Source organism: Tenrec ecaudatus, chromosome 1 (genome assembly GCF_050624435.1).
Source record: "Tenrec ecaudatus isolate mTenEca1 chromosome 1, mTenEca1.hap1, whole genome shotgun sequence".
In the NCBI taxonomy this organism is placed as follows: domain Eukaryota; kingdom Metazoa; phylum Chordata; class Mammalia; order Afrosoricida; family Tenrecidae; genus Tenrec; species Tenrec ecaudatus.
The window spans coordinates 117,034,645-117,062,086 of NC_134530.1; the positions used below are offsets into that span (position 1 = coordinate 117,034,645).

Below are 27,442 nucleotides of genomic sequence, written 5' to 3' on the forward strand. Positions count from 1 at the left end.
TCAAAGTCTGTTTGTTGACCTTTAGGTGTGCTTTCCAGTTGAGTCTGGTGGGGCGCCACATCCTGGCCCCAAAGTCTATTTTTGGTCTTCCCTGGGGGCTTCATTGCTTTGCTCCCCTTGCTTCTCTTTCTCACACCTTAGCACTTTGCTTCAGAGTGGGCACAGTTCCCGTTATGTGCTTCCAGTGTTGTCCCCTGTAGCACTGTGGGTCAGCGAGGGCCGTTTCTCACGGTGGGGCAGCCCTATGGCCCTCTCTGTGCATTGGCTGCTCTGAGCAGGAATACTGCCCTCAGAGCTTGGTGGGCCACGATGTGCTCCACTCTCTCCCTGAGCTGGACCTTCAGTGCTGTCCTCTGAAATGAATTCTTCTGTGGGTGGGGGACTGCGCTTCTCTTTTACATCATCATTTCTACTATTCTTTTTAGTTCCTTTATGTTTCAGCATCTCTTTGACATCTGCTTTGGTATTTGCTTTCTCTCCTGTCTTTTTAACAGTATTTTGTTTTCTTCATATGTGATGATGTCCTTAATGTCATCCCCATAACATATCTGGTGCTCTGTTACTTGTGTTTGATACATCAGATCTATGTTTGATATTGTATAAATTCAGGTGGGCGATACTAAAGGCTGGACTTTGGCTCTCATATACTTATTTTGATTTTCTTCAGATTTAAGTTGAATTTTCACATTAGTGCTTAATGGTAAGTTCAGCAGTTGGCCCTTGGTCTTGATCTGACTGATAATAATGAATTTTCATTGTCTCCTTTTATAGATGTGGGTTGATTTTATTTGTGGGTTATTTCATTTGAAGAGGCTGATGTGTAGTCACTATTTATGTTCTTGACAAATGGCATTTGCAATGAAATTTTTGGTCTTGCAAAATTGTATCATGTGCTCTCTGATATCATTTCTATAAACAAGGTCATAGTTTCAAATTGCTGATCTTTCTTTGCTTCAACGTTTGATGTTCCAAGAACCTGTAGTTATCAATGTGTTTTAATAGCATGTTTAATTTCAGACGGCAGAAATTGGAAAACTCTTCAATTTTTTTCATCTTTGCATTAGTTGTTGGTGAATAAATTTGAATAATAGTTGTGTTACCGTGTCTTCTTTGTAAATGTGTGGATATTTTCCTATTATTGAATATTTTAGGATAGGCCTGAAAATGCTCTTTTGAATGATGAATGCAATCATTTCTCTCCCATTTATTATTGCAGGCCTAGCAGATTATTTGATTGTCAGATTCACGATAGCCAAGACCAGTCCATTTCATGTTCCCGATGCCTAGAATTTCAGTCTTCATGGGTTCTTGTTTATTTTTGATGACTTCCATTTTTTCTAGAATTATTTGTTGCACATTTCACATTCTAATCACACATGTAGTTTTGCTGCTCTTCCTTCTCATTTAGAATGCTGCCACACTCACAGATGACGGTCTCCAAAGGTTCCCTCCAACCATGCCATCACAGTGTACTACTTTGAGGAGCCAGCTCTTCTGCCAGCCATGCTTTGAGTGTGGCTCAAACCTCCTCACCTGAAGTTCTCACCTTCTGTTAAAGCAGACAATGTTTTACTACTAATTTTGAGGGTTTTGTGCACACATGTATTTAGAAGCTCATCACTAGGCCCTTCTTTCTAGTCTGTCTTAGTCTGGAAGCCCCAACGAAACCTGTCCAACATGGGCTTTTGAAAGATCATTAGCATAGCTTCCAACATCACAGCCACATGGACGCTATCACAGTATGACCAACCGACAAGCAGAGGATGTCAAACGAGATAGGTACTTTTATTGTCTGCATTTTACATGGAATAAATTGAGGCACCGAAGAATAAATAATACACTTAAGCTTACACAGCTAAGTCTCATAGAGCGCTCTTAAGTATACTGCCTGCTATGAAACTAACATTTCCTTACATCTAATATTTCAGGAATATAAGCAAGGACTTCAAATTTTTGTGAACAAATTCCACTATCTTTTAATTCTAGTTTCCACAAACTTTTTGAAGCCCCTTATTATAAAGCACAGTGCATATATCTTAATTTCTTACCTGAACTCTAGGTAAAGCATATCTTTATGTCTCTGAGTTAGTTGGTTGGTTGGTTGGTTGGTTGGTTGATTGATTGGTTTTTACCAGAAGTATGACAAGTATACTGAAGTTACAAAACAGATTGTAATTTCTTTCATTTGGAACAAACTTTTGTTTTCCCTATTGAAAACATCTTTCTGAAATAGGACATGATAACTTTTGCCATGACTCCATTTTGTACAAAGAGGAAATAGGTCCAGTAATTCTTTTGCATATTTTGAATGGACTTTTTCTTCATAATATGAGCATACAGAGGTAAATGTACATGTAAGGCCAGTATACAGAAAGATGCTAGTGTGGTATAATATATAAAAAAGGATATGGTAATTAAAGAAGCAAAACAACTCTACCAAAATGATTTAAATTCCATTTTTATTATAGATGGGTAAGTGTGTCTTGCTGTGGCTAATGGTTTGTTTAAATGAATGAACAAGCTTTTTCTGAATCCTGAGAGGTATACTATATTTCTTTTAATATTGAACTAACATTTGTCTGAATAGAAGGGAAAACAAAATTGAGCGTAATTTAGATGTCAAAAGACTGCCCTCCCGCTCCCGATCCCCAAATTGCTTTAAAGACTGGTGCATTGAATGCTTTTTGGTTCCAACCTATTAAATTTGAAAACAGCAAAAGAAAATCCATGAACAGTACAAAACATGTCCTAAAAAGCAGAAGCATAATGTTTTTATAATTTAACAAAGCAGCAATTTCAAAAGTTTGCTGAATTAAAACTTTACAAAAAATATATATACAATATATCATTCCAGATGATCATGGATTTTTAAAATACTACATTATAATTTTCAAACTCTAACCCAAACCTACTACCAGATGTAGCTGGTGTATAATAGATTTTTTACAAACAACAATTAAAAAAACAAAATAAAAACAAAAGCGTCCTCTTATTTCTCTTGCGTGTAAGCACAGAGTACAATGTGCTGGCTTTGATTCCGTAGCCACAACGAGAATTCTAGAACAGAACCAGGACTTCACATAAATAATGTTTTCCTTGTTATTATTAGTACATGAGCAAACAAATTAAAATAAGTACTAATAACCAAAACATATCTTGAGATCATCAGTACATACACCCTTGAGCAACAAAGACAAAATAAGGCATAAAAGTCTATGAGAGCCACAAGCACCTTTTCCAAGAAAGAGCACCAAGCAAGACGAAAGGCAACACAGAAGAGGTAGTGTATCACCGGCTAAGATGTACGTGCCCACTGGGGACTTGAATACAGCTTAGTGTTTGGGGAAATAAGACAGGACTGCGGCTTATAATTTTTAGACAGAAGCATTGCACACTTAGGAACATTAGCCAGTATTGTCCCATAGTGCTCTGCATCTCCAGCTGTCTAATGGGTTCTTTGCTATTGACAATCAAAACATACAGGATACCCTGAAGAATTCCATGTTCATAAATTTTCAGTTCTATGGAATTCTCTAAGCAAGTTCAGATCAACATAACTTTTAAAAGAATTAAATACGTTATCAATCATAGTCCTTTATAAAATGCCTTTTCTCCTTCTTAGGAGGAAGTCTTTTCTTCCTGAGATTCATTAAGACTTAGCCAATGCTTTATCCCATGCATTACATAGTGATAGTATTTCTCTGTCTATACTTTCCCCATCTGCAGCAATAACCTGGCCAACAGCATGGATTCTGAGCTAATTCAGAGGCTTTAGAGGAAGCATACAGAACTGCTTTCAATGAAGTATTTCCTTCCAGTTTTGAGATGAGCAAGTTTCTGTATTTCAATCACTGGAAGTTGACTAGCGTCCTGGGTGTGAAAAAGGAATGTTGCCTTATGCCAGCTGCCATCTTGAATCTGTAAAATAAGAATAAAACGTTCTTATGCATACGGTGCCATCAGCAGCCATTTCAGTAGACCCTTTCTCAACCATGTAGAGTCCTGTTAACGATTAGATATTTAAGTGCCTACAATGATTACTGATGCACATTAAGTGCTCAACAAGTGATAACAATTATCATGGATAATTGGAAACCTGGGTTTATTCCTTTTTTTCTGTTAGTTACATTGTCAAGGTATTTCACGGTTAGAGGCAAAGGGCAGGCTCTTCTCTTGTCTGTGGACCACTGTGCTAGGTATGAAGGAACAATCATCTCTACTCCTAATATGAGTAATAGCTGTCTGTTCTGTATCGCTTTCTTTGGTCCTCTTAAAGATGAATATGGAGCTCTGATGATGTAGTGGTTACATATTTGGCTGCTAACCACAAGGCCCATAGTTCAAAACCACCAGTTGCTCTTCAGGAAAAAGATGGAGCTCTCTACTCCCATTAAAGAGTTTCAGCCTTATAAATATATAGGTCAATACCTCTACTTATAAGGCAATACACTGAGGTAGCAGATGGGCTTTGGGCCTTTGCTCATACCCTCCTTCAATACAAGAACACTTTGCTCTAACCAACTGGCAGTCTGAGATGTTCACCCTCCCTCCACAATCGTTGAAGACAAAACAGATGCATGGGCAGATGTGGTGAAGAGGGCGGATGGTGCCCGGCTATTAAAAGATATAGCATCTGGTGTCTTAAAGGCTTGAAGCTACACAAGCCATTTAGTATTGAAGCAACAAGTCCACATAGAAGAAGCACACCGCTGGTGCGATCATGAGGAGTCATAGGGACCGGGTAATGGGCATCAGCAGACACATAACAAACAAAAACATTTTGTTGAGAATGAAGGGGGCTGGAGTGGAGAGCCAAAGCCCATCTGTAGATAGTGGAACAATCGCCCCAGAGAGGGCCCTCAGGGAGGGGATGAGTCAACAGGGTGCAGTAAAGCATCGGTGAAACACACTATATTCCTCTAGTTCCTTGAGGCTTCCTCACCCCCCACTACCATGACCCCAGTGCTGCTTCCCAGTTCAGACTAGACCAGAACATGTGCACAGGTATAGAATGGGATGGGAGCTCATGACACACAGAATCCAGAAGTGGGAATGGTGATGCAGGAAGGGTAGGGGGAAGAGGGGGAGCAGAAGGGAGAAAGGGGGAACTGATTGCAATGATCGACACAACCATACACCCCTCTTCAGGGGAAGAACAACAGAAAACATGTGGGAAGGGAAACAGCGGTCGGTGTGAGAAATGAAAATAATAATAATATACAGTCTATTGGGGGGTTCTGAGGGAGGGCGCAGAAAAAAAGAGCTGGTACCAAGGGCTCAATCAAAAGTAAGTGTCCAGAAGAGAATGAGGGGAACATGTGTACAAACATGCCTGATTCAATTGACATACGGTTTGTGATAAGAATTGTATGAGTCCCCAATAAAATGATTTTTAAAAAAAGAGTTACATCTTTGGAAACTCACAGGGGCAGCTCTACTCGATTCCATTGGGTCACTATGAGTCGGCATGGACTCGAAGGCAATGAGGTTTTCCTTAAAGAAAGTGTATGCTTCTTGGATGAAAGGACATGAACTATTTCAACATCTTTGTAGGTTAGAAGAATATAACTATGATTGCCTTGATCAGAGGTAGTAATAATTATACTAAATCACTTTTTAAGCTTCTCGTTTTACATTACATGACTCCTTATTTATAGTGTATATTTCTCCAGTGTCTTTCTTTTTCTCTTACTACTGTATGCTCCTTTGTTTCTAATAAATTCTGTGGTAGAACAAAATATTTTGTGATCAAAATCCAACAAGATAAAGTAGAGAAACACTCATACAGTTAACAAGTTTCATGGGGTCTTTTATTCAGAAGTTTATTCATGTCATCATTCATATTATTATGGGATGAATTTTAAAGTTTGATAGAATGTTCACGATTATAAAAGCAAGAAGCTTAATTGCACAGTGAAGGCAACTGACGCTCACTGGAGACACTTGTCTCAGGTCATGACTTTCGGGCTATAATTAGGGCTAGAGCCCTGTGTGTAAGACACTAGGAGATTCATTTACTAAGTCGTTCAAGCAACATGCATTGAACACTAAAGCACATTTGGCAAAGGTGCACAAGATAGAATTCTTAATTTGATACGATATAATTTTTAATGATTCTCATGCTGTGGGAAAGAGAAAGATGAATACATTTAATCTGACTTTTTAATTCTATGAGCTTACAAATCTGGTTGAAGAGAAACAAATAATCATAATGTAAAAACCTTTATGATGCATGTGATATAAATAATGTAAACCATAAGTGTTAAATTCCTCATTCCAACAGCAGACAAGGAAAGGTTTGCAATAAATTCAGAAGTTTGGTCTCAAGATCTACCTAAAAGTTTCACCTGGTTAGAGAGGTAGAGAAGGGCATTTCGGAGAAAGAGAATGGCATTCAAATAAGAAAAAGAGTTTAGGACGCAGGAGAGGGCTATGGAAATCCATCTAGCATGGCAACAAAGAGTACAAACTTTGGCCTTGGACAGATTTCTACAGAAATCCAGGGACCACCACTCTCCTCACATAGAAAATGGGAATAAGACAAACCCAACTCACGGGATTTGGAGAACCAAATGGAATTTCAATTCAAATTCTCTAGCAGGATAGTGTGGATTTGGATGTGCACACACTGGGCTTAGTGTCTTGCTGATCTGCGAATGAGCTGCATGGTCTTGGGCAGGTTCCTTCCCAGTGCTGTCACTTTCCTAGCTCTTATGTGGACAACTTCTTCACAAAGCTGTTGTCATTAAGTATTAACAATGCCTGCTCTACAGCAAGCCTTTAATAAGCAATAGCAGTTGTTGTTATTATTATTATTTCTACATCAGTTTGGTAATAGTGTTGTGTGGAGAGTCAGTGAGAGCCTGGACTGAAAGGCAGGATGCGGGTGGGGATAGGGTAGGGAAGTCTGAATATTATAAGGCAGCTTTGACTAAAGCGTTGATCCTTTTGGATTGTGTCTCAGAGGCACTAGTGAGTCATGAAAAGTTCTGGGAAATATTGAAAAAATTAAGTGAATCTGTTGATGATACTGAGCTCTTAAAATAGGGAATAAAGAGTCATATGCTTCTTGCTCTTTCACTGTGATTTTTCTAATGTCCAAGCATTATTGTTTTTTCCTGGAGGAACTCCTTGTCTACAAATGAAATGTTGAAGGGAGGGGGAGTCTCCTGGTAAACAAAAACAAACTCAATGTCATCGAGTCAATTCTGACCCCTAGCAACCCTACAGGGCAGAGTAGAACTGTCCCCGTGGGTATCTGAGATTGCAACCCTTTACTGGAGCAGAAAGCCTCATCTTTCTCCTGCAGAGCAGCTGGTGGTTTCAAAATGCTAAACTTGTAGGTAGCAAGCTAAAGCATAACCCACTGTGCGGCATGGAAATGGTAGGGGATGCTAAAGCAGGGGTTTCATAGGGCACAAAGACAGGAACCTAAGTAATTAATGATGCATACCTAATGTGGACAACTTTACTTTCTTTACCAGGAGTCAGCAAATGTTTAATGTAAAGGGAAAGATAGTAAATATTTTAGGTTTTCTGGGTTTGATTCTGCCCCATTTATTCAACTCTGACATTGTAGCAGGAAGACAGAGACAGCAAATAGTGCCAGCGCATGTCTCTGCCTCAGCCAACATTTATTCCAAAGGCAGGCGGAGCTCTGGTCTAGTCTGTGGGCTACTGTTCGCTGACATCTGCTCAGTAACAGGATGCTTTAAAATGACAGGTTTTTCATAATATTAATTTAAATTGGAAAAATGGGCTATAATTCCAATACTAATTAGTTAGGCCCGTGTATCTGCAATTTTACCCATAGGTGATGTTAGGCATAACCAAAACTGAAACCAAATGCACTGCCATTGGTAATTCCAACTCATAAAGACCCTTTTAGCACAGGGTAGAGCTGCCCCTATGGATTTCCAAGATTGTAACTCTTTATGGGAGTGATAACCCCATATTTCTGTTATCAAGCATAGGAATCGACAAAATGAATTAAAATCAATTTACTTTTATAACTTTTCCTCCATGCAGTAATGAGATGTAGAATCACACTAATGAAAATACATGAAGGAATTCTTTTTAATATGTATGCACCAACTACTTAACTATTTATCCAGGTCAGATATAATTGTTTCATAGGGGAGAATAAAAATTAATAGTTGTGAATGAATACATATTCTCATGCAAGGATCCATGATCACCAATTGGAGTGATAAAAGTGAACAAGATATATCCAAATAAACTATTATGAAAATTGTATGGCAGTAATAAATCAAGCACATTAAAAGCTATTATAAAATTATTATTTTATATTACTATCATGAAGGTTGTATCCACACCTGCAAAGTGCAACAGTCTTACTCTCGTTATTCTTTTGTAGCTTTATCAAGTTTAAGTTAGTCACACTGAACAATTCTATAAGTGCCATTCTCTTACCTTGCAATCATTTGAAAGTACTTTAGGTTCAAGTAGAGTGTTTTCTTCAAAAATCTGTCCATTCCATCCCTTGAAACCAAGAGGCAGTCCTGAGCCACTTGCCCGTCCACTTGTCCACAGTGGGGTGTTTAGACAGTGAATAGTGATGAGATGGGTGGCTTCTGAGCTCAGTAAATGAATGAAGTTCATTTGGACTTTCCCAACTCCAAACTCCAACTAATATAATAGAAACAACATGCAGGCTCTGAGATGTGGCAACAGAACAACTTATAGTATAGGGAAAGGGGTCGCGGCCCACAGGTTGAGAACTGCTGGTATAGGGGAAAATGGAGGAACCAGACGGCGCTGAGAAAGCTACTTTCCTGAGATTTTAAGTATAACTCAAATATGTTCTGGTGAACGTGCAACCACTGGACCTCTAGAGGAAAAACAATCCCAGATTTACATCATGTTTAGAATTCCTCAGTATAAATACTTTCATGGTGACTGGTTCAGGTGACAAAGGTGTCATCACTAGACATGAGGTGTAGAGTTGGTAATTTGCTGTCCTCAACTAGTAAGAACTGGCTATAGCATACCTCTCTGTTAGTACATATCATTTAAAAAACAAGGGAGGTTTTTTTGGCACAATATTACCTAAAATGCAGTAACAATTTGCTGCTAGTTCATGCTTATATATATGTATATATTTGTCATAAAATCTGAAATTCTATGTCATTACTTGGAGATTATTTTTGGTGTGTGTTTCCAAACATACATTACAAGGTAGAATAATAAGTTTCTTGAGTAATTTTAATTGGGAGAGTCTAGAAAGAGAAGAAAAGAATCTTAAAAAAAAAACCCAACAACCTTATTCTTTGCATTGTCGGCCCAGGCATATAGTGCTTCATCAACAAATGTCTGTTCAACACACAAAAGTACGGACAAGTACATAGAACAATGTAGGGAAAAATTGGAGCTAGGGAGTCAGATTGCACACGTCCTAGTCTAGGACAAGGACAAAATCTCAACAGTATACTCATTATTATTGTTATTTTAGCACGAGTCAAACAGGGCTATAATCATAACTTAAATGAATAGAAAAAGTATATACTAAAGAATTTATATTGATCTCCAAATATGAAATTAGAAGACTCAGGGGACAAAGGGGAAAAAAATAGAACAACAAAAACCATCACCACCAATACGAAGCCTCTGGAAAAGAGGAGGAAGGCAAGGGGCATCAGGTAAAGCATGGGAGGAGAATCACAGAGAACATTAGAGCTCACGCGTTCTGATTCCTCCATTTCACAGATGAAGATCAAAGACCTATATTTCCGAGTCTACATTTCCTTGCTGAGAAAGCAGTTTATCCAAGGGACCAGAAAGACCGTTATGCAGATTAGTGATGCCAAATAGCCCAATATTAGTTCAGAGCAGGCCTTATGTGCCAAGGGTACCGTTCACCATGCCAGGAGAGGAGAAGAATCTAGAACTCCGTCTCTGACCCCAAGCTTGCATTCTTTCTACCATCTCACCAGATTCTTCGGATTGGGTTGATGGATAGGGAAAAGGGGAGAACTGATTCCGACATGGAAAGAACTCAGGTGTGCAGCACACTCACTGTATATAGCACCTCTGCTTGTCCCCCACCCCCGCCACCCCCGTACACTTTCCTTTTATTGTAATCCAAGTAAAAGTTCTGGGCACACTTCTAGGGGATTGCGGATTAATTCCTTATGAATCTTTCCATCTCCATTTTGGGAATAATAATGATGGATGCTTATGGAGATGAATCAGTGAAACACACTGGTTCACGAACAATAAGTTACAAAAGAGACTGACAGATGACATTTGTTGTTGATGAGCAAAATGAACCCAAAGGATGGCTATACATTCTTTATCAGCAGGAAATAAGCTATTGGTAATATGCAGTTATAAAAATAGAAAAGAGGAAATCCACTAGATACAAGTACAATTCAAATTTATTTGAGTAAACAAGTCACTAAAGCTAGCAATAAAGACATGGAAGAATTTTATCAACACCTTCAGCGGGAAATCGATAGAATGTGCAGTTCTATTGATGTGTTGATAATGACCGGTACTTGGACTGACTGGTGCTTAGACTGTAGAAGTTGAAAACAAAGAGGATGGTGCAATAGTTGAAAAATATGGCTTTGGTGATAGAAATGAAGCCAGAGATCACAAAATAGAATTTTGCAAGACCAACAATTTCAGTACATACACTGCCCCTCGCCCCGCTGCCCTCCACCAGACAACACAAACATACAATCAATGCAAGTCCACAATGACTGTACACACGGATTTCTTCAGATGGAATACACAGAAATCAAATTGGCCTCATCTGTGGGAAGAGACAATGGAGAAGCTCAATATCAGTATATAAATCAAGGCCAGAGGCTGACCGTGAAGCAGACCATCAGTTGCTCCTTTGTAAGTTCAGGTTGAAGTTCAAGAAAATTAAAACAAGTCCACAGCGCCAAATTACAAGCTTGAGTATACTTCACCTGAATTTTGAGAAAATTTCAAGAGAAGATTGGACATATTGAACATTAATGAAAAAAGAACTCATAAACTGTGGGGTGACATCAAGAACATCAGACATGAAGAAAGCAAAAGGTGATTAGAAAGTTCTATTTTTAAAAGATCAAAGTGGATCAGAAGAGACTCTGAAATTTTTCTAAATTGTAGAGTAGCTAAGACAAATGGAAGAAAGGATGAAATCAAATAGCTGGACAGAAAATATCAGAGGACAGCTTGAGAAGACAAACTATTACAAAGAATGTGCAAAGAGTTAGAAAACCAAAAAGAAAGAATACACTGAGGTTTCGAGTTGCAATATTGAAAGACTCTATGGGCAAAATATTGAATGTCTTAGGAGGCATCAAAAGAAGATGGAAAGAAGACACAGAGTCACCGTACCAAAAAGGATTAGTTGATACTCAACTACTTCAAGAGGTAGCATATGAGGAACAAGAACCGATGATACTGAAGGAAGAATGCCAAACTGAACTGAAGGACTAGCCAAAAACGAGGCTCCAGGAATTTATGGAAATACCAATAGAAATGTTCCAACAAGCTGATGAAACACTGGACGGAGTCACTTGTCTATGCCAAGAACTTCAGAAGATAGCCACTTGGACAACTGACTGGAAGAAATCCATATTTGCGATCATTTCAAATGGAGGCGACCCAACAGAATGTTCAAATTATACAACCATATTATTAATATCACGTGCAAATGAAGTTTTGCTAAAGATCATCCAACAATGGTTGCAGCAGGACATTGACATGAAGCTACTAGATGTTCAGGCCAGATTCAGAAGAGGACATGGAATAAGGGATATCATTGCTGATGTCAGATAGATCTTGGCTTAAAACAGAGACTACCAGAAAGATGTTTACTTGTGTTTCACTGACTATGCCAAGGCATTAGATTGTGTGGATCACAGCAAACTATGAAGAGCCTTGAGGAGAATGGGAATTCCAGAATATTTCATTGTGCCCATGTGGCACTTGTACATGGATCAAGAGACAATTGTGCAAACAGAACAAGGGAGTACTGCATGGCTTAAACTCAGGAAAAGTATGCACCACCGTTGTAATCTCTAATTATACTTATTCAATATGTATGCTGAGCAAATAGACAAACTGGACCATATGAAGAAGAATGAGGCATTAGGATTTGAGGACGGCTCATTAACAACCTGTGGTATGCAGATGACACAACCTTGCTTGCTGAAAGCAAGGAGGACTTGAAGCACTTGCTGATGATGATCAAAGGCTGGAGCTTTCTGTATGGGTTACAACTTCATGTAAACAAAACCCAAGTCCTCATAACTGGACACTAGGTAACTTCATGATAAATGGATAAAAGACTGATGTCAAGGATTTAATCATGCTTGGATCCACAAACAATGATTATGTGAGGAGAAGTCAAGAGAGCAAATGATGCATTGCATTGGGTAAATCTGCTTCAAAAGACTTCTTTAAATTGTTGGAATGCAAGGATGTTACTTTGAGGATTAAGATGTGCCTGACCCAAGGCATGGTATTTTCGTTCGCCTCATATGAATGTGCAAGCTGGACACTGAATAGGGAAGGCTTGGGAAGGATCAGCGCATTTTGAATTCTGGTGCTGGCCAAGAATGTTGAAAGCATCATGGGCTGCCAAAAGAACCCACACATCTCTTTTGGAAGCTGCTCCTTGTAAGCAAGGATGATGAGACTTTGCCTCTCACCTACTTTGGACACATTGTCAGGAGAGATCAGTTCATGGAAATGGACTTCATGTTTGGTAAAAAGAGGGGCAGCAAACTAGAAAGAACCTGGATGAGATGGACTGACACAGTGGCTGCAATAAAGGACTCAATCCTAAGAACCATTTGTGAGGATGGCACAGGACCGGGTGGTGTTTCCTCTGTTGTGCAGAGGGTCACTAAGGGTCAGAACTGACTCGACAGAATATAACAATACCAATGATACCCAGCTGATAAAATGAATTATAAAATGAAAGGCATTCAGTCTGTCTTCAACCCCCTCAAAGTAAACGAGGCTTTAGTTTTTTCACATCTTGTTACAGCATCCAGTGTCATAGCTAGCTTTCATTCACTTGACACATTGGCTCATCAAATTATACTTGAAAAAAGCTTTAAATGGTATGAAATGCATATTTAAAGAAGGCTATTTTGTGTCCAATTACCAAAAAAAGCAAACCTTGGGCATAAGTCTTCTAATGATGACGTCACCCATGAGCAAAATTGTAGGCTACTGATTACCAATTATCAACACAGGATCCGTTTACATGTATTTTTTCTAATGCAGGTAAAAGTATTAAAAATATATGTTAAAAGAGAATTTAAGAAAACATAATCAGTAAAATAAACCAAGCTAAAGTCATTATAAAAATCCATTAAAATGTCAAGATTTACTGAGATTAGATTAAAAATGCTTTCTTATCTATGATAGAGAATCATACTTTGTTTTATATTTTGGATTAATTTGTGTTCCCTCAAAATATTTATTGAATGCCTGGCCTTGTACCTGTGGTTGGGATACTGCTTAGACAGAATTTTTTCTGCTTTGTTACTGATGTTATCGCAGTGTATGGTGGGTGCTAAGTCTAATTGCTTCTGCTTATAAACACAGCAGAGTAGACAACGGTGATAGGACATACGCCAGGGAACCTTAAGGAAGGCTGAGGATCACTAGCAGTTACTGGAAAGTAGGGCAGAGGCTCACAGAAGCAATCAATAAAATTAAGACCTTCAGCGCGGTGAGACAATAAATCATTCTTTACAGCTACCTGCTTGTAATAAATCTTTTTTGGGCAGCACTAGGTCAGTAAAATACTTTTACTTATAAAATTCACAAGTATTAGAAGTGATGCACACACACACTGCACCACCCCCCACCAAAGGGGATGAATATCAGACATGTGGGTGAAGAGAGACAACGGACAGTGTAAGATATGAAATAATAATAACCATATATAATTGATCAAGGATTCATGAGGGTGGGAGGGTATGGGAAGGAGGAGGGGGCGGGGGGGAAGAGGAGCTTATACCAAGGGCTCAAGTAGGAAATATTTTGGAAATGACTATGGCAACATATGTACAAATATACTTCATACAATTGATGTATGAATTGTTATAAGAGCTGTAAGAGCCCCCAATAAAATGATTAAAATAAAAGTGACGAATATTTAAAAGTCATGGCCATGAGTTCAGGGCAGGTACTGCGGTATATTCTGAAATCCACACCTACCTTTGCAACTGAAACAGGAGATAAACATGTCTGGCCTCCAGCACTGAAGTTACAAAACACTTCAAAGGCATCTGAAGAGCACCCGAGATTTGGATCAATCCAGTATTTTCCTGCGAATTCATAATAACACAGTTATGTAAATGAGACCAAGGCTCCAACTCACTGCCTTAGAGTAGATTCCGATTTGTCGAGACTCTATAGACAGGTTCAAATTGCCCCTGTGGCTTTATGAGACTGTCACTCTTTACAGGAGTGGAAAGCTTTATTTGTTCTGCCTTCAATGATGCATCATGCCAAATTTATTTGAACCGTCTGTACAAGTGATCACAATGCTTTAAACATGCTTATTACAGTCTTACATGTGTAAAAGTCTAGAATGTAAATATATTTACAATTAATGAACGAATGAACACTGCAAGCCTTACATAAAACTGATAGTGAATAAACATTTCTAGGCATTTCAGAATTCCAATCAAAGATGATAGAAAGATTGAATTTATTGGTTGAAGGCATTGCAGAAGCAATGCACTTAAAATGTGCCTTCACTTAAAGTGCGCCCCGAGCTAAGGCTACTTGTTTAAAGTCCTACCGTCACGGGAAGCGTTGAAGTTCATGTTACATATGCGTATATTCTGTTCTACCTCCTTACGCAGTTCAAATACACATTTTGTATAAAACAGAAGCAATTAATTTTTTCGAAACACTGGAATAGTGATAATTAAAACTAACAAAATAATAAGACATTGTTTCTAGAGAGAAAAAATACAATTAAATGGTTACCATTTCCGTGTTTTCTTCTTCAGGTTTGAAAGTAGGTCTTGGGCAAGAAGGTAAAAACTGGTCTTTCCTGCTAGCAATAAGCCTGCCAATCTCAATCTCTCCTTGCACAACATGCACAGGGCAGTGAAATGGGGCCTAAAGTCAGACTCATGGAAATCCTTGAATGAAAAGCCCCGAGCTAGCATTTAAATTCCAGACTGGCCAATTCCGAATATTCAACCAAGTATCTGTTCCAAATGCAAAGGGCATAGCAGCATTCTTTTCTTAGTGCATAAAACATAGAGACATCAGATAGTTTCTGGCCAATGTCCTTTTCTGTACCAGGTAGAGGTTCTTGGCGGGTCCACCTTTAACTGCTGGTAGTTTCCAGATAGTGGAAATGCTCCATGTGGGTTTCAAGGTCTGAATTCTTCAGAAATGGATCCCCAGGTTTTTCTTTCGACGCATCTCTCAGAAGGTTCCAACCATTAATCTTTCAAGCAGATCATCATTTCCAGCCCCGGCTCACCCTTCATAACGCAGATTCCTCTAGCTCATCCTAGGCTTCCTCCACCCACCATTTGAGAGTTCCCCAAATAACCGCAACTCTTGGACACTGTTCTACTGCTAACCATGGAAACTGCACACATGCTGGGTTGGCAGGCTAGAGGATAAGAGGTTCTCCTTTATTACCACGATCTCGAACGTTCGGAAGTTACACACAGATCCCCGGTACCCACTCCCAGAGTTGCGGTTTCATTAGATTTGGTGTGGGGCCGGAGAATCTGTATTTCTAACAAAATCCCAGCCAATTCTGGCCCAGGGATCACCTTTGGAGAACTATCGAATCATTTAGACAGGGGAGAAAAGTGGTGGAGGGGACAGTTGCAATCATCAACTTTCATTCCTTGAAGATTTTAATTCAGACTGGCAGATATTTTCAGAAAATCTGTTTATGGCACCATTTTGGGTGATTTTAAATCTAAATGGACAATCTGCTCAACCCCAACTGTTTCTATCCCTAATACTTGCTCTTATGCTAAGGCCACTTAGAGAGGAGTAAACGTAATGTTTAATTTCTGAAACTATCAAACAAATTTGCAGTGCACTTTTAATTGCCGAGGTAAGTCAGAAAGCATCTGGGTGGCCTGGTGGCTTACAGGCTGGGCTGCTACCTGGAAGGTTGACAGTTCAAACCCACCAGCTGCTCTATGGGAGAAAGACGGGGCTCTCTGTCCTATAAAGGCTTACAGTCTGGGGAACCTATAGGGATAGTTCTCCTTTGTCTTAGAGGGTCAATTTGAGTCTGAATTGACTTGATGGCATTGAGGTTTTGGGGGTTTTCCCCCACTCTTTGATTTAGGTAAACTGGTTGTGTAAGTAAGTATTTTTTGGCATAAGGAGTTTTATGGCTCTCTGCAGTTTACTATCTAGTTATTTATTCTACAAGTAAATCAGATCTTGAATTATGTTTCGTAGTGATTTATATGCTTCATGTCTTTATTCCTTTCAAGTCTATAGAACTGTATGATTTTGATGTTCACAAATACAGGGCAGAATCAAGTTTAGAAATATTATAGGCAACTGAGTTTTATATCGATTATTTTAATTTTTGTAGTAATCTAGGGCAAGAGCTATCTATAGGAATTAAGTATTAGTGAATGTTTACATCGCACATCTAGAATAGAAGCAGGTATTTTACACAGGCACACAGAGACAATCATAGATGCGTACTGCAAGAGGGTAAGCACTAGGCTCTAACGGAAAGGTTGAAGATCTTATTACACCTAGAGGTTCTTTGGAGGAAAGACCTGGTGGTCACTTTCTGAAGAATCAGTCCTGGAAAGCCCAATGGAGCAGTTCTACTCTGATACATATGGACTCCTCCAAAAAAGAACCAACTAGTGGAGGTGGGGCTAAAGTTAGATGGATAGATACAATTAAATGATAAGCACAGTTAACAGGTTTTTGCCCCCCAAGTCAGCATGTGTGTCATCATGTTGCGACTAGATGTTTTAGCAAAACAGAACAGAAACAAACAATTACTCATCTTGACTGAGTAGCTGACTGACAACAGAGCAAATAGAAATCGAATGAAATGGCATATTGCACCAGACAGGGGTTCCATCCTTGACTGATGACTGCTGGACTTAGTTTAAAACCTTTCCTTGGAGATTCCATTCCAAATTCACTCTTTTGCACCTCTGAATAATGAATTTGGTATTAGTGGAGGGGATGAGAAATTCCTAAGGAAGAGGAACTACTCCAGTTAATCTAGAATGTAGCATTTAAAATTCATTTTGTATAAAAACAACCCCTAGACTTCCAGGAACAGAGAATGTGATGGAAGGAGCTCCAGGATACATTTCTTCGTGTGGGACTAACGTCCACTGTGAACTTGCAAGTAACCTTGTTTTATGGTTAGAATGACTTTGCTACCTTCCAAGTGCAAAGTACAAGCACATGACATTAAGTAGAGAGGGAGTGGGGAAAGTTGGGGTTCGGTAAGGCTGCGTAGACTTTCATCCTGTGATCTCTTTACCAAGGACACTAAGAAAGCAGAAACAGGTCTCCCTCAAAGAGTATTTCGTTCTTGATAGCATTTAAAGCGTATCTTGCTGCGGTCTTATCACACCGACCGAGGTTTGGAAGTAAGGCACTGTAAATTTCAATCACACAAAAATGACAAAATGAAAGGAGACTCCAGAGTCTGAGGGAGCCGAGCATTTACCATCTGACACTTTGTGTTCACAGTTGAGCAGATCTTTGCAGGTCCGCGCTGGGTTGTCTCGTGTGCCAAGAGGATTCCGGATACTGTGCAACAGTTTGCTCAGGTAGTTCAGGGTTTTGAATATCTCTGCGGTGTGGTCCAGTAAAGTCACGTCGGTGTTCTGGTAGCTCTAATGTCATAAGAATCGCATTAGTAAACAAGCATAGAATAGCCTCCCAAGTATATGGGCCCCAAACAACAACATCGTGCACAGTGAATTGGGAGTAAGATGTAAAAGGCACTCTAAACTCCATTAGCAGCACCTGTGTGTGCTTTTTACACTCGGTTGGAAGTAAGAGCTTAACTCCACACTCAAAAGTCTAGTTTTCAAACTGACTTAATGCTTACGGATAGGTATGTCTACCGAATAATGTGCTTTAAAAAGTATGCAGGGAATAAAAAATGACCCAGAGAAAGAATGAGTTGCAATAATAGACAGCTCATTTTTAAAGAATGTGTTTTGCTTTATTTACCCATTTTCTTCTGTAGTACCAAATTCCTTATAAATAGATTCTTTAGCAGTGTCACGTCTTTGTTTTCAAATGTCATCCTTAAGAAACATCCTATACTTATATTTCCATTTCAATGTATTAAAACAGCTTACTTTATCCTAGAGAATGGTTCCACATTTTCAATCTGTTTTCAATACAATCTTTGAGATAAAGCCACATTTTGGTCTCTATACACATTCAAAAAAAGAAGTCCTGTTTAATTTGTATATCGAGCCTGCCAATATAAATAAGGCCAGATATATTACCTCCATCTGTAGGGCAGCATTTGACTCCATCAGGGCTTGAATAGCAGCATTGAGATCTATTTGTTTCTGTGTAAAACAAAACCATTTGAGATCAGCAGTCAGGCCAACACCGAGTGCTCCAAAGCAGAGCCTGTACATTTCCAAAGTGTTGTTGTTAAAGTATCCCAGACCTATTATCTGCGTAACTCCTAGGGTTACATAGATCTTGCAAATATTGCCTGGCGATCCAAAGGACAATATGCTGCTTTCATGCAAATCTCAACGTGTTTGTAATTAAAACGGAACTAAGTCTAGTACCTTCAAATGAAAAACAAAATAAAACAAAAAACCCCTATTTGTCCCTGTTGCATGAAAACAAACACAAATGCTACTCAAGTAGGGGAAAATGAAATACAATCCCCTGAAGCTAACAAATTGTAAAGGGAAGGGTAAATAGCTGTAGTCACTATTAACAGTTACATTCTTGGAAGGAAAACAGAATAAAATACTACTGTCCTGAGGGAGTCACCGCATTCGTTTAATCTGATACTTCTGTGGTCTGAAAAACAATTTCTGAAGTTGGAAAATGTACCATTAGTCCCAAAAGAAATAATACATCAAGAACTCAATCTCCGCCTGCATTTAATAAAAAAAGATATTTTTAGAGAAAGAGTCAGCATAAGTATTAGTAAAAGTATTTTTGTATCTTTTAAAAAATAAGCTCGGACACAAAGTCTGAGTCGGGAGCAGGTTCTCGGGAACAGCATCTGTGTAAACAAATCAAGCGATCTAAATCCTTTCGGAAGGAGGGCTGCTCAGCGATTTCTCTCCTTGGAGGTCCACACGGCAGGAGTGCTTTCCAACAGATCCCTCATAACTAACTCATGGTTGGTGATTTTAAGAAACTCTTTAAAATGATGGGCAGTCAATAAAGTGCCTTGTCCATGACCCAGCACACGGTTTTCATATTGGAGTAGAATCGGTTCATCTTGTCTACGTGCAGAGGGTGTCAAAAAGCGGCGCGATGGGGTGGGGAGGGCGCTTTAGAACCGATTGCGATGATGAGTATACAGCTCCTTTGAAAAGCGACCTCAAGGTGGCCATGGTCCGATGTGTGGATATATTATAGCAAGAAAACTTCCCAAAATAAGAAACCAATGGTTACCGTGGGTGAAGGAGGAAGAGTTTTAGCTTAGGGGGCATTGAGTTTATGTTAATGGTGGTGAAATAATTTGGAAAAAGATATCAATAATGGTTGTACAACACGAAGAGTATAATCAATGGCACTGCATTATACACGTAGAAGCGTTGAATGGGAGGATGTTTCCCTGTGTTTATTTGTGGCACAGTTAAGAAAATAATCACACGAATGACAAAGAAATAAAAGGCATGTTACCAGGGTTACACTTCATACATGCACAGGCTTATTCAGATAAAATGTGCTAACCATGTCCCTGCCACCCACGGACGGCTGCAGGCCAGTCTCTCGGTAATACATGCTCCTTAGACTTCTAACGTGCCTGCGGAAAAAGGTCCGGTCAACGCTGCACCTTCCAGAGGATCGGCTGGGCGACTGACATTCCTGATAGAGCAGTCAGCTCGGGAGGTTGTGGTGACTGCTTTTGGCGGGGACCACACGGAGTAATTTTGATAGTATGATCATACAAAGGCCCAGAATGCCTTATTAGGAAGTGTTACGAACATTGAAATCTACAATGGGGAGTGAACAGTCAGCAGGTCTCGTGGAGGGCTTTTGCTTCCCCACCACAAGGCACCTGCCTTTCTTTAACGGTGGCCAGGGCTGTCCCATGATAATTTTGATGAGAAACCTTACCCTATCCACCCTCCATCCCTGACCTGGCCCCTTCAGCCTTCTTTTTGCTCCTCAAATTCAACATTAAATAAACAAAAACAAGTTTTGAGTTCTTCAAGGACATCTAGACAGCTGTTTGAACATGCTGTAAATCCCAGAGTGCAAGGATTCTTTGGGGAAGAGGATAGAAAAATGGAAACATTACTTTCATAACTGCGTAGACCTAGATGGAGAATATGTCAAGAAACAACCGCTTCACAGTTTTACATTTTTAAATAAGGTTTCTCTGAAGCTACTATTTGTCATGCATGTGTGGGTGCATACACAGAAGAGAATTTCAAAAAGTTTGTGAAAACGGGAACGTACATGTAAAAATATTAACTTTATTTCTCAACACGAGCGCCAGGAAGATCAAGACACTTTTGTACATGCTGACAGCAGGCAGACGATTAATCTTAGGAATTTAACCACGTCACTGAAATCTTTTTCACATTATTAATAAAGGGGAAAATGAGTGTCCTTTAAAGACTTTTAAAGATTGGGAAACAGGGAAGGAGTCAAATCAGGCTGCAAGATGGATGCCTAATGATTTCCTGCTGAAACTCTCGCAAAAGTCCCCCTGCCTGGTGAGAGGGATGAATGCGCAGGAGCACTGTCACGGTGGTGAAGGACCCCCTGGCGAAGCTTTCCTGGGCATTTCCCTGCCGAAACTTTAGCCGACTTTCTCACAACAGTCTCCTGATAAGCAGGGGCTAGCATTGTTTGACCCGCTAGTAAGTCAACTAGCAAAACGGCTCACACATCCCCTTCAAATTATTTCCATGACCTTTGGTTTTCATGGGTCCACTTTAACCTCCCCCGCTTCATCTTCAAGATCATATTATTCATACAGGCGTGTGTCGTCTTTGGTCACAATTTTTCAGTATGCTTTAGGATTTTGATTCCACGTATCCAAATTTCTATGGAAAGCTCTCCTTTTGTCTGCGGCTCTTCTAGGGGCAGCAGTTTGGGCACCAATGGAGCAGAAACTTTAACTTATTTTTCTGTCAGATGTGCACATGCCGAACTAATTGTGTAAGATAAACTTTGGTGTTGGGTTTCCCCTTTCCAATTAGGCACTGAACAGAAAAAATTGATGAGGATGATCTGACTCATAGCGACTTATGCAAATAAGGAGTCTGGCACTACCCCCCACCCCTTCCAGTTCTTATGTTTGCGCCCATTGGTGCTGCCCCTGTGTCCATCCATCCTGTCCAGGGCCTTCCTCTTTTCTGTCGCCCCTTTAATTACCTAGTGTGAGGTCTTTCTTCAAGGACTGGTCTCTAACCACATGTGCAACGTATGTGAGACAAAGTCTCACAATCCTTGCCTCTAAGGAGCACTCTGGCTGTAATTCTTCCAACACAGATCTGCCTACTTGTCTGTCAGTTTGTTGTACTGTGGAGGCTTGTGTGTTTCCGTGATGCTGGAAGCACTGTCACTGGTAGTTCAAATGTCAGCAGGTCACCCACAAGGAGCAGGTTTCAGCTTTCAGATTAAGAACAGACAACCAAGAGGGAATCAGCTATTCACGTCTGAGGTATTAGTCGCTGAAAACCTTGGCTACAAGAGCCACATTAAATAATTCACTGGCCTTGCAGGGACTATATACACTAAATAAATTTTGCGCTTGTTCCCATTGTAAACATGAATTAAAGATTTACTATAGTGGGGCTGGCCCCAATCTCAATTATGTGGACATGCCCCCCAGCCCCTTCCCCCAAAGAATGTAGTACTTCAGAGGACAGCACTGAAGCTGCAGCTCAGGGAGAGGGGTGCTTCTGATTAGGAGCAAATGAAGAGGGGGAGAGAGAGTGGAACACATCCTGGCCCACCAAGCCGCAGGATGATATTTCTGCTCAGAGCTGCCAATGCACAGAGAGGATCATAGGGCCGACCCGACCACGAGACACGACATCCCTCGCTGACTCATAGTGCTATTGGGATAACACTGGAGACACGCTGAGGGAATTATGCCCCATCTGACCCCACCACACCAGGGCAAACACCAAGAGCATGCAACAGAGCAGCAAGGGGAACAAAGCAATCAAGTCCCAGGGGAATACCAAAAATAGACTTTGGGGCCAGGGCATGGCACACCACCATCAGACTCTACAAAGAAAACACTCCTAAAGGTCAACAAACAGACCTGAAACTATTTATAGGCTTCTCTTTTTTTTGTTTTTGTTTTTATTGTGGTTCCCCCCCCCCCCGCCCTTTGGTTATGTTTTGCTTTGTCTTGTTTTTGTGCTCATTATTGTCGCTGCATGTCTATCTAGATAAGAAAGGCGGGATAAACAATCTGGAGGAGAAAACAACCAGGACCAATGGAGGTGCCAACAAACCCAGGGACAAGGGAACTGCAAGTGATCTAAAATCGATGGCAGGGAGGGCATAGGATGCCTGGTGGGGCTTGATCAAGGGCAATGCAGCAAAGGGGAATTACTGAAACCTGAATGAAGGTCAAACAAGATAGTGGGACAAGAGGAAAGTAAAAGGAAATAGAGGAAAGAACTAAGAGGTGAAGAACATTGACAGAGGTCTAAATACAGGTATGCACATATGTAAATGCATTTATATATAACAATAGGGAAACAGATCTATGTACATATATTTATTTGTTAAGTATTAAGGCAGCAGATGGACATTGGATCTCCACTCAAGTACTCCCTCAATGCAAGAACACTTTATTATACTAACCCGGCATTCTGTGATGCTCACCTTCCCAACACAATTGCTGAAGATAAAATGGGTGCATAAGCAAATGTGGTGAAGAAAACGGATGGTGCCAAGCTATCAAAAGATATAGCATCCAGGGTCTTAAAGTCTTGAAGATAAACAGATCATGAGGTGCTGAAGGGATCAGGTGCCCGGCATCAAAGACCCAAAACAAATAATCATATTGATGTGAATGAGACGGAGAGTCAAGTGGAGACCCAAAGCCCATCTGTAGACAATTGGACATCCCCTTACAGAGGGGTCCCAGGGAAAAAACAAGCCAGTCAGGGTGCAGTATAGTACCAAAGAAACATACAACTTCCCTATAGTTCTTTAATGCTTCCACCCCCAAATCCCCACTGTCATGACTCCAATTCTGCCTTACAAATCTGGCTAGATCAGAGCATGTACACTGGTATAGAAAAGAGCTCGCAACACAGGGAATACAGGACAGATAATCCCCTCAGGACCAACAATGAGAGTAGGAATACCAGTAGGATAAGGGGAAGGTCAGGGGGAGAAAGGGGAACCAATCATAGTGATCTATACATAAACCTTCCAGGGGTTGGACAACAGAAAATTGGGTGGAGTCAGTTGTTGGTGTAAGACATGAAAAAATAATAATTTACAAATTATCAAGGGATTATGAGGGAGGGTGGGAGAGGGGGAAAATGAGCTGAAGTAGAAAGCAAATGTTTTGAAAATGATGGTGGCAACATATGTACAAATGTTCTTGACACAATGGATGGATATGGATTGTGGTAAGAGCTGTAAGTGCCCTGAATAAAATGATATATTTTTAAAAAGGAGTTACTGTAATAGTTATAATAACTCTTTAATTAGTTTCATTGGGTAAATCTGCACAAGATCTCTTTAAAGTGCTGATAGCTAGGATGTCACTTTGAGAACAAAGGTGAGCCTGACCTTTAATAAGTCATGGCATTTCACATGCATCATATGCATGTCAATGTTGCACATTGACCAAGAAAGACTGAAGAGGAATCCATGCCTTTGCATTACGGCATTGGTGAAGAATATTAAAACTTACGTGAGTCAGTGAGACAATTAAAGTTTATTGTGCCAGCCTGGCCAATGAACACATGTGGGATTGATTGAAGGGCGGAGAGATAAATGGCTCAGTGAGCCTCGCCTTTCTAGTTCTCGGGTCCCTTGCTTTGTGATGGCTGGATCAGGGTGCAGCTGCCTTAATCAGTTCCCTGCTTCAGCTTGCAAGACTGACTTTCTGCGAGACATCCCCAAGGAGAAGCCGCATGGACCTACCCCGATGCAGCCCTGGGTGCGGAAGCAGCCGTGTGGAGACCCCTGCCAGCGCTGAGATTCTTACACATTCACTGACTCAGGTCTCCTCCTTCAGTCGATGTCATTGAATGTGTTTTGTGAGATGGAGGAGGACTTTGTGGATTGGTATCGGACATATTGGTTAATGTTGGACTTGTGGGCTTGGGCAGTACTGGGTTGGGATGTTTTCTAGATGCGCACTTAACCTTTATCTAAAGCTCTCTTGTACATGAGTTTCTGTGGATTTGTTTCTCTAAAGCACTCAGGCTCACACACTTAGGAAGCCTATATTTCCCCATGAAATGCCCACAGACACTCAGCCCAAGTCAGCGCCTGTCCAAAGCACTCAGCTTTACTTGGCCCGTGGCCGGGAAGCCTGCCCACCCGTTCCATGCTCTGACTCCTGGTTATGCTGCTGCTTCTCTGATGTCACAGCTGTCTTCTGGACCCAGGATGTTCACTGCACAGGGATCTCAGTATCCAGGGGACACGGTCCATTCCTGATTCTTGTTGTCAGTGAAATCCCTGCTCTTCCTTCTCAGAGGGTTCATTTTATGCGCAGCACGATGGGAATCACAATGTGTCCTGTTAGCAATTGTGTACAGGTGAATTCTATCAGCGTCTCTCCCACCTTTTCATCCAGACCTATGCAAGTAAGGGCCACTTGGTGGGAGTTAGAGTCTTTGGCTAGAAGAACCACTTTAAACAATCCTCTGTCCCTACATCTTATTTCAGTTTTAGTGGAATTCATGTTGCTCTGATGGAGGCTCATTTCAAACTGATGTCTACTCAATTTTAGTGCCTCAGACTAGATCCTATTCAGATGTGTTATAACAAGTTAGTATGAGTTTAGTTTGTTGCAAAAATATTTGAAATCCATACATGGCTTTTTCATAACATACACTTCCTATGAACTTTTTGAAATCCATATATGTTGGCTTGTGCTATAGAGTCAGTTGCAAGTCATAGCAACCCAATGTATGACAGAATGAATGTACGCAGAATCTGTTACTGTACTATCATCACAGTTGTTAGATTTGAGTCCATTTCAAATACATATATATTTATATTAAAATATTATCTATATAGTTTCTATATCTGCATCATCTGTCTATCTCTGCTTCTGTCTCTATCCCTGTTGAGAGAGCGAGGGCACACTGCACGCGAGCACACCCTGGTGGTGCAGTGGTTATGTGTTGGGCTGCGATCTGCATGGCTGGCAGTTGGAAAACAACCAGCAGCTCCATGGGATAAAGACTAGGTTTTCTTCTCTCGTCAACAGTTCAGCCTTGGAAATCCACAGTGAGGTCGATATGAGTCAGCATTGATTCTATGGCAGTGATTTTGGTGCTATATGATCAAGTGAGTGTGTTTGGTTTTAGATTTATATCAAACCAAACATTGTGGACTTCTAGTACTTGTCTTTGAAAGCCAAGTATAACAGTTCTTGAGATCCTCTGATTAAAGAGCCTTTGGCACTTAAAAAAATTATTGAGAGCCTTGAAGAGCTTTTGGTTATCTTAAGTTATAATTTAGGCATTTACGGTATATTAGAAATTAAAACAAATATTTAAACTATTTGTTAATTCCTCTAAAATAATGGTATGTTTAAAATGTATATTTGAATATACACGTAAAAATCATTTTATCGGGAGCTTTTATAGATGTCATACCATTTCATATTTCAATCATATCAAGTAGTACTGTATGATTGCTACCACAATTGTACACAGTTTCAAAACATGTTCTTTCTTCTTGCACTACTTGATATCAGCTTTCCTTTATTTATTTATCTATACCATCCACTATCACCTTTCACGTACAATTCCGTTGTTCCCTCCCCTTGAGTGGGGTTATACAATCATCCATACTATCAGCTCCCCGTCCCTACCCCCCGCTCCGTGTACAATCAGGCCTTATTCTGATGTTTGGGGTTGGAAGGAGATGAGAGGGTGGGCAGTTGGACCACCCTGCTGCCATCGGCTGAGGATGTCCTTAACACTGACTCAGCTTGGTGTTCCCAGCCAAGTGAAGCCAAGAGCTCTGCTCTGGATCTCCGGCCTTCTCTGGATCTCTAGAGGGTTTGCTCCAGAACTCTGGTCTGCTCATGTGAATTGGCTAGCTCCAGATATCCAGCCTACTCCCGAGTCTCCGGCCACTTTGGATCTCCAGCTGGAAGCCACATTCTCTCAACTTTCCTATCTTCAGTCTGCACTGTCAACCATCTTGCATCGGTCAGCACAGCACACTGAACCTTGCCTCCATACTTTTCTCACTTTGATAGAAAACTGGCCCTGCTTGTTATTGAGTGCCAGGTGGAGAGATTGTCCAGCAGCTGCAGGTTGGGGCCCAGACCATGCAGGTGACTTGGGTTGAACCTGAATATACACTTTTTTTTAAAAGAGAACAAATTCTATTTCAAAAAATAAAGATGTTAGTAAAAAGATTGGCAGTATTTTATATCTTTGAAAATTCATTTTTGTGTTAGTCTGGGTTAACCAGTGAAACACATTCATTGACACTCATATGTGTGTAAGAGAGAGCTTTATATCAAAGAGCAATTGAATATTGAGAAAACATCCCAGTCCAGTCAAGTCCATGAGTCTGATATTAGTCCATATGTCCTACACTAGTCCGACATGAGTCTTTAGACTCACGCAGCACATGCAATGATGCCGAATGCAGGAAGATCAGTGGGTGGAAAGTTTTGCGGAACCAATGCTGGTGGAAGCATCTCAGCACTGGCTTCTCCAGCTCTCTGAGTGTCTCCTCCAGGGAGAAAGAGGAAGTTCATAGAATCCTCATGAGAAGGTTATGCCCACAAGAAGGCATCATCAGGCTGTGACCTGATTGACAGGCTAGACTCCACCCCTATGCCTATTTATCAAGTTGACATGAAGTTATGTAACTACCATAGTTTTATATCTGGATTAATAGGATATCTCTGGATTCTCATAGTTGCCTCTATTTTCAAGTACCTGGAAAAGTAATATTTTAATAACCTTTCACATAATTGTGGATGTTCTTCTTTGATACGATACCAAAATATGGCAAGTGGTAGTTTCTTTTTATTTTTTAGGCACCAAGATTTTTATTATAGGCCCACGTT

General features: G+C 40.3%; 1 protein-coding gene across 1 annotated transcript in view; it reads right to left on the bottom strand.

Annotated features, from left to right (window-relative positions):
* Positions 1-2,858: 2,858 nt before the first annotated feature.
* Positions 2,859-27,442, bottom strand: part of COL24A1 (collagen type XXIV alpha 1 chain) — a 400,055-nt gene continuing 375,471 nt past the window's right edge. Inside the window, exons 56-60 of the mRNA XM_075557916.1 lie at positions 18,486-18,551; positions 17,690-17,858; positions 14,200-14,309; positions 8,434-8,649; positions 2,859-3,918 (exon numbers count right to left, since the gene is read on the bottom strand). Of these exons, the coding sequence (XP_075414031.1) occupies positions 3,772-3,918; positions 8,434-8,649; positions 14,200-14,309; positions 17,690-17,858; positions 18,486-18,551 (708 nt within the window). The 3' untranslated portion in view covers positions 2,859-3,771. The remainder of the gene's footprint in view (positions 3,919-8,433; positions 8,650-14,199; positions 14,310-17,689; positions 17,859-18,485; positions 18,552-27,442) is intronic.